At 48.3% G+C, this 7,196-nt stretch overlaps 1 protein-coding gene across 1 annotated transcript; it reads left to right on the top strand.

Annotated features, from left to right (window-relative positions):
* The first annotated feature begins 1,871 nt into the window (after positions 1-1,871).
* Positions 1,872-6,716, top strand: LOC103062446 (tubulin beta-2 chain). The gene is made up of 4 exons (XM_007423866.4): positions 1,872-2,038; positions 3,678-3,786; positions 4,115-4,225; positions 5,432-6,716. The coding sequence occupies exons 1-4, from the start codon at positions 1,982-1,984 to the stop codon at positions 6,490-6,492; spliced, it is 1,338 nt and encodes a 445-aa protein (XP_007423928.2). The 5' UTR covers positions 1,872-1,981; the 3' UTR covers positions 6,493-6,716.
* Positions 6,717-7,196: the final 480 nt, after the last annotated feature.

The raw sequence follows: 7,196 nt of genomic DNA, 5'->3' as shown, positions 1-7,196 counted from the left end.
CACAGACTTCCTTCCAAGTGACATCTAGGAATTGGCAGAAACAGCCCGCAGGATGGAAAACCCCATCCCACCCGCAGTGCTATTCTGTTTCCCATCACAGCTGCTGGATCTGTTGAAGGACAATTAACTGTTTTTCCTAAACCGTGGGAAGCTAACCGAGATATTCAGTATAGATTCCCCTTTGGATAAAGAAGGGGAAAACAGCTGAGCTGGGAAAAGGGATGCAGTTGGCAACCATGTTTTTGTGCAGTATGACAAAGAAAAGCCTAATCCTCTAAATTAAACCAATTATATTTTTATAGGAACGATAATACTCTTCAGTCTGAAACATTCTGGAGACCGACAAATTAATACTTTGCTTAGCAGTGATTTGGGTCGTTACTGCTTCGACGCGATTTCCGTTCTTTACAAAATTCCAGTCCAGATGAGAAAAGCCTCTGCTGCTTTCTTTCCTCCTCTTCCATCCGTCTCTCTATAAAAGCAATTATTTTCCAACGCTCCCAACGGCTCCTACAGTTTTCTGACGGCATCGCCGTTAAGTCTTGTCTCCGCTCGCTTCCATCAACAGCTGAGTGAAACGCAAACAGTTGCCGCCCGGACGAGAGACGGCATACAAAATACGAATTAGTCCCTTGAAGTCGAAAAGCTGCCGGCTGGCTTTTCGTGCGAGATACCTGATGCTGCAATCCCGGGGGCCCGGCATTAATAAAAGCCACCCATTGTCTACAAAGCTGAAACCAGAGTGGATTTCTTTTCTCCCCCAGCGTATACAGGCTCGGCTCAGGAGCAGCCGAGGAAGCGGAGGACTTGATCCACCGGCAGCTGGTGTGGTTTCTCGAAAGGGTGGCGGTGGGGGGAGAGCACGTGGGAAACAGGAGAAGCTGCAACGAGGGCCACGCCCCATGCGCACGGCCACCTTGCAGCGTTTGCTGCTGCTGCTGCAAAGGGGGCGGATGATCCTCTTAAGGAACAAAAGATTTGGGGGGAGAGAGTTGGAGGGCGCGGCGCAAGGCGCGCTGATGGATGCTCGGAGCCTCAAGCCCAGACGCTGCAGCTTTCTCGCTGCCGCCTCCCTAGTGCCTTGGCCGTCTCTTTTCCGAGGAAGAAGCCAGAACAAAGAGCTAATTCAGCCTTAAAACATGGGCTAGTCCCCCCGCTCCTCATGCCGAGGCACTCCGTTCCCTAAAAGAGACCGCTGGGGTCAAGGACAGCGGGAGGAGGAGGAAGCAGGAATTCGTTTCCACGGCCCCCTCTCTTACGCGAGCCGCATTTCCCTCTGCCTTGGGGCGGGTGGGGGGCGGGGGTCTCCAAATCAGCGGCGCAGGGGAGAGGGCAAAAGCTACCGAGGAATCACGCCTTGTGGCTGTGCACGCCCCACACGCGGGCTTAACACGAGTCTGGCTAGTTTGAGCTGTGTAACCCCCGTCTCCGTCTATGCTTTCGAGAAAAGTCCTTCTCTAGCCCAGTCTCATCATAGGGTTACTTTGAAAGGCGGGTTTGATACCCCTGTTCCCATATTCTTACACTTTTATTATTACTGTTACAGTATTGCTTTTCGTTGTCGATCTGATATAGTTCTGGAAAGAAGAGAATACATTGACGAGGCTCGATTCTGAGTATCGCCCCAGCCACGGAATGGGGTCGATTAAAAAAGACGGCGAGTTTCTGACCTCTCCCAAGGCAGCGGTATAGAAGAGAGAGGAGTAAACTGGCGGCCCCTCGCCCCCCTCGGCCTTCCTTTTGCGGAGGTTTCCCCCTGCACACCCGTCCAGAGCCGCATTACATCACCCGGGGGGCGGGGCCTGAAGGGAAGGGGCGGGGCTTGGGCTGCAGAAGGGCGGCGATCCAGCTCCCGGTATAAAAAGAGACTCGCGGAAAAAGCCTTTCCCTGTCGCAAGTTGCCGGTACGAGAGAACGCGGGGTGAGGTAGGAGGCTGAAGCGGCCAGTGAGTGGGTGTGAGCCCAGAAGAAAGCTGTCGCCATGCGTGAGATCGTGCACATCCAAGCCGGCCAGTGCGGGAACCAGATCGGAGCCAAGGTATCTGAGGGAGACTAGGAGCGCAGGGCGGGGAAGGGGGTCCCTCTGCGGTCGGAGGCTGAAGCGGCGGGCGAGAGTCAGCAAGCGGCCTCGGCTGCCTCTGCGGCTGCGGGCGGGGAATGGTTTCCCTCGACCTGCAGCCAACGGGGCAGAGTTGCTCGGAAATCCAAGATTTCTCTCTCAGAATAATGAAAAAAATGAGCGCATTCGCCGTCCGTTGCCCCCTTTTCCTTTGTTCTTTTTCACACGGAGGGGAGGGGAAATCCTCCCCGTCGGCTTTCATAGTCAGATTCACCGCTCCGGCACAAAGAAAGGAGCCGGCGGGCGAGCTTTACCCGGGGCGGCGGGCGAAAAAGGCGTGTCTTTTCCCGCTGCCTCTTCTGGTCGCGGTGGAAAAGCGGTGCCGGCTTTTGCCGCCGCCAAATCTCGCCGTCAGGGATTCTGTTTGAACCAAGTAAGGAGAACTTGGCCACACCCTTTCCCCCCTCCCATTCGTGCATACATGTTGTTATATATTAGCACGGAGGTAGAGTCGGTAGCCTAAAGGACTAATGACATACAGTTGATTTGGAACCGAAGTCCGGAATTTATTATTTCGGTATCAGATAAAGGCACAGGATTTTGCTTCTGTAGTCGCGTACAGCCCCGCAGTTCCAGCCTTTTAGCTTTTCATACGGCTGGTAAGACTATTAGATCTGAGCGGCGAAAATCGGGATCACCATCGGAGGCAGCGAAGCGATAGAAAAGACTCTCTCGCCGCTGCCATCTAGGCAGATCTGGTTGGTGGCACCCATTGTTGGTGCTCTGACGCCCTGCCGAGGCAGACTCGGAAGCCTCCTGGGAAAATCGGGACCCAAATGTGAGCTGCTCTGAAGGTTGGAAATACGATCAATCCGGCCAGTGCGGTTTTAAGCCATCTGCAGCCCCGCCCGTCTCAGTCAGTCAGAAAATGTTCAGCGAACATTCCATCGATCGTAAAAATACTAAGGGTCATTTAAGAGGGTTCCTCTATTAAGGGACGTCAATTAGGTGCAGTCAAATGTGGACTTAGCATTTATTTTCTATCTGGGGGAAGGGAGATGATTCTTTCGTTAGGGTGTGTGTGTGTGTGAACCTCACAGTCCTACCTCTTTAGTTATTCTCACGTGGAGCACAAAGTATGCATTATGGGCAAAATATCTTCTTCTCTCCATTTCCTTCCTAGAAACAACTGCAGTAAAGCCTCTTCTTTAATGCAAAATTTATTTTCATAGAGAACATGGAACCTAAGAAAACCCCTCTCAAGACTATAGTTTTAATTAGAACATATGTGAAAATAATAAGAATAAGCAGGAACAGCTGCTGTCTTGCATTTATGGCCCCCGCTCCCTTCCTCGGCAAGAATACAGAAAAATATTTTTAGAATTAATGGCAAGTCAGTTGCAGACAGAACCTCCTCCTGCCTCATGGTGTGGAACTGTAACTCTGCCATTTCTTTGTACTTTGCACCTTGCTTTGACAGAGCTGCCTCGATTTTTGCTGTGACAGCAGCAGCTCTGACAGCAGAATTAGACAGGGCGTGCCTACAGAGGCACGTGCCGGTGCAGCCTCCTGGCATTTTGAAAGCACTTGCTAACAGCTCTCAAAATTCCCATTCCAGTTCTGGGAGGTCATCAGCGACGAGCACGGCATCGACCCCACCGGCAGTTACCACGGAGACAGTGACCTGCAGCTGGAAAGGATCAACGTCTACTACAATGAAGCAACTGGTACCTGGGGGGAAAAAAATCTGTAATATCTTGGGCCTGAATCTTACACTAGAAGAATATAGCCACTGAGAGCAGAGTGTGACAAATCATTGATAAGGCAGTCTGGTTAAATCCTTGGCAAAGCATGAATGCCTACTTGAAATTCCAGTCCTTGTTTCATTAGACTGTCCCCTTTAAATCTACACCTCCCCTTCTGTTCTGTCTGGAGAGTAGCTGCATTTCTCCAGTGAATAGCAATGAGCTGCCAAGAGCACGGGGCAGCTTTCTGTTCCTTTTTAAACATCTGCTGGCGGCAGGTCAGTAATGCCAGGTTTTGTCTTTTCCACAGGTAACAAGTATGTTCCCCGCGCAATCCTCGTTGACTTGGAGCCTGGCACGATGGACTCGGTCAGATCAGGACCTTTTGGCCAGATCTTTAGGCCTGATAATTTTGTCTTTGGTGTGTAGCTGTTCTACCATGGCTTCTCTAAAATAATCGATTGTGGCTGAAAGGTAGATTGGCCACAATCAGAGGAAACTGCCAGTGGAGAATAATTGGGTGTCCTTTTCTTTTGCACAAAAGCAGGAGTGGGGATTCAGTGGCCTTCCAGAAATTTTGGAATAATGACTTCCAATAGTCCTGAGTAGCATGGCCAGTGGTGAGGGTTGCCAGATGCTGTAGTTTCCATGAACTGCAAAAACCTAGCCTAGTTGTAAATCATTTGAATTCAACATATATAAAGAATATATCTAAAGGACATACTACTGACCCTTTTAAATCAACTCCACCTGCCTGGGACAAAACCTTTTTCACTCTTTATTGAAAGTAGACCAAAAAAGAGTCAAGCATCTCTAGGTAAGAGAAACTTGGAGTTTAAAAAAAAAAGAAAGGCTGCTTTAGTCTTGTAGCCTTGGAGAAATCAGTTTCCTAGAGTACGCTGCAGTTGAGAAATCAGTAGAGATATCTATGCTACTTATTTATAATACATGGTGATTGGGTCCAGATACATTCTATTGAATAAACCACAAGGGCTGGATTTATCTCATATGCTAAGCTAAGAACAAAAGAAACTACATTTTGGCTTAGTATCATGTGTGAACTCAGCCACTGTGGTTATATTTAAATGATAGTTATGAAGTGCTCAGATTCAAGGGAGATAAAATGGTTTGGCAGGTGCAAGGGCACTCACACTGTATCCGTGGGTAGCTCCTTAAAACAGCTGCATCTTTTGCTCTGATCACAGGACTATACAGGCAGTCTTCATTTAGCAACAGTTGGGACCAGCAACTTAAGTGTTAAGCGAAGGTTAACTGAAACATCACAATTTTACTTTTATACTTCAGCTTTCCTTTGCATTACAGACCTGGAAAGGTCGTATAGGTGAGGATTGGTCGCAAAGTTACTTTTTTTCATCACAGTCTTAACTGAATGGTTGCTGTCTGAGGCCATCACTAAACAAAGACTACCTGTAAGATAGAAATATGTGATATGTCTCCTGCATGTATAGTAGGGTGGATGGTCATTTAAAGAGCTGTTTTCAGAATTTGATCAGAATATAGCTGAAACATATAAAGTAAATGTTTGTAGACATGCATGGTACAAAGTAATACTTTTAAAATAATTGTTAACTAATCTATTTTCTTCTGGGTATTTTTTTTCTTTTAGGCCAGAGTGGTGCTGGGAACAACTGGGCCAAGGGCCACTACACAGAGGGAGCAGAGCTAGTGGATTCTGTGCTGGATGTAGTAAGGAAGGAGTCTGAAAGCTGCGATTGCTTACAGGGCTTCCAACTCACCCACTCGTTGGGTGGTGGCACCGGATCTGGCATGGGAACACTCCTCATCAGCAAGATTAGGGAGGAGTATCCTGATAGGATCATGAACACCTTCAGTGTAATGCCATCTCCAAAGGTGTCAGACACCGTGGTTGAGCCATACAATGCCACCCTCTCTGTCCACCAACTGGTAGAGAACACAGATGAAACCTACTGCATTGACAATGAAGCTCTATATGACATCTGCTTCCGCACATTGAAACTCACAACTCCAACCTATGGCGATCTCAACCACTTGGTGTCTGCCACCATGAGCGGAGTGACCACCTGCCTCCGGTTCCCTGGCCAACTGAACGCAGACCTTCGCAAGCTGGCGGTCAACATGGTGCCTTTCCCACGTCTGCACTTCTTCATGCCTGGCTTTGCTCCCTTGACGAGCCGTGGCAGCCAACAGTATCGCGCCCTGACGGTCCCAGAGCTGACTCAGCAGATGTTTGATTCCAAAAACATGATGGCGGCCTGTGACCCCCGCCACGGCCGATACCTGACGGTGGCAGCCATCTTCCGGGGCAGAATGTCCATGAAGGAAGTGGATGAGCAGATGCTGAATGTCCAGAACAAGAACAGCAGCTACTTTGTGGAATGGATTCCCAACAATGTGAAGACGGCGGTGTGTGACATTCCCCCCCGAGGTCTGAAGATGTCTGCCACCTTCATCGGCAACAGCACCGCCATCCAGGAGCTGTTCAAGAGAATCTCTGAGCAGTTCACGGCCATGTTCCGGCGGAAGGCCTTCTTGCATTGGTACACCGGCGAAGGCATGGACGAGATGGAGTTCACGGAAGCCGAGAGCAATATGAATGACCTGGTCTCTGAGTACCAGCAGTATCAAGATGCTACTGCAGATGAGCAAGGGGAGTTTGAGGAGGAAGGAGAGGAGGATGAGGCTTAGAGGTTAAGTAGGGTTAGTGCATAGGCAAGTGTCCAAGGTGAGAGCTGTTCAGCTGTACCAGTGCATGCTTTTCCAGTTATTCTTGGTGCTTTTCACTGTTGCCTCTGTCAGCAGTTTTTGTAACTTCACTCTTTATGTAACACTAGTTGCAAAAGACTTCTGGAAAAAAAAAGTCTTCTGTTTCAATGTCTGATCTCAAACATAAAAGGCATTTGTGTTTCTCAGTGGTGTCTGTATTCTTTTCTTACAAAATGGCATAAAGCATTTTCAGCTAATTTAAGGAATATGGCAAGCTGGTATTAATTTATTTTTGCCCCTAGTGTGAACTGCCAGTAAAGAAAAGATGAATATTGTTTATTAAAAGATTTTGTAAAAGTCCATATTTCTCCCTGTTAATAACAGTGGCTGTTGATAAGGAATTCTGACCAAGTAATCATTCATTCTTTCTCCATAATACATATTCTTCACTGGGGTAACCCTTCAGCATAATGTTAGGAAAATAAATTTAGGGGGGCTTGGTTATGATTGTTTGAAAAACTGTAGCCTGCCAGGCTGCTTTTGATGCTGCCCTCCCATCTCCCCCACAGTGAATAGGACCGACAGTTCTAGCCCTCTTTTTGCATTGTGGAGCCTTCATAAGAGTTAAGCAAAATGAATGCCTAAAACTGCAAAAAAGGTAATTGGAGAGGGGTTCATGACATGCT

This window comes from Python bivittatus, unplaced genomic scaffold (genome assembly GCF_059951505.1).
Source record: "Python bivittatus isolate LINGU-HERP-01145 unplaced genomic scaffold, Pbiv_v1 ctg000840_np1212, whole genome shotgun sequence".
Taxonomy (NCBI): Eukaryota; Metazoa; Chordata; class Lepidosauria; order Squamata; family Pythonidae; genus Python; species Python bivittatus.
This window is presented reverse-complemented; position numbering and strand designations above follow the sequence as displayed.

Excerpts from the sequence above, each read along its gene's own strand:
- LOC103062446 (XM_007423866.4), top strand. The coding sequence starts at position 1,982 with ATGCGTGAGATCGTGCACATCCAAGCCGGCCAGTGCGGGAACCAGATC. Across the intron at positions 2,039-3,677 it reads GGAACCAGATCGGAGCCAAG|TTCTGGGAGGTCATCAGCGA; the intron begins GTATCTGAGGGA and ends TTCCCATTCCAG. Across the intron at positions 4,226-5,431 it reads GCCTGATAATTTTGTCTTTG|GCCAGAGTGGTGCTGGGAAC; the intron begins GTGTGTAGCTGT and ends TTTTTCTTTTAG.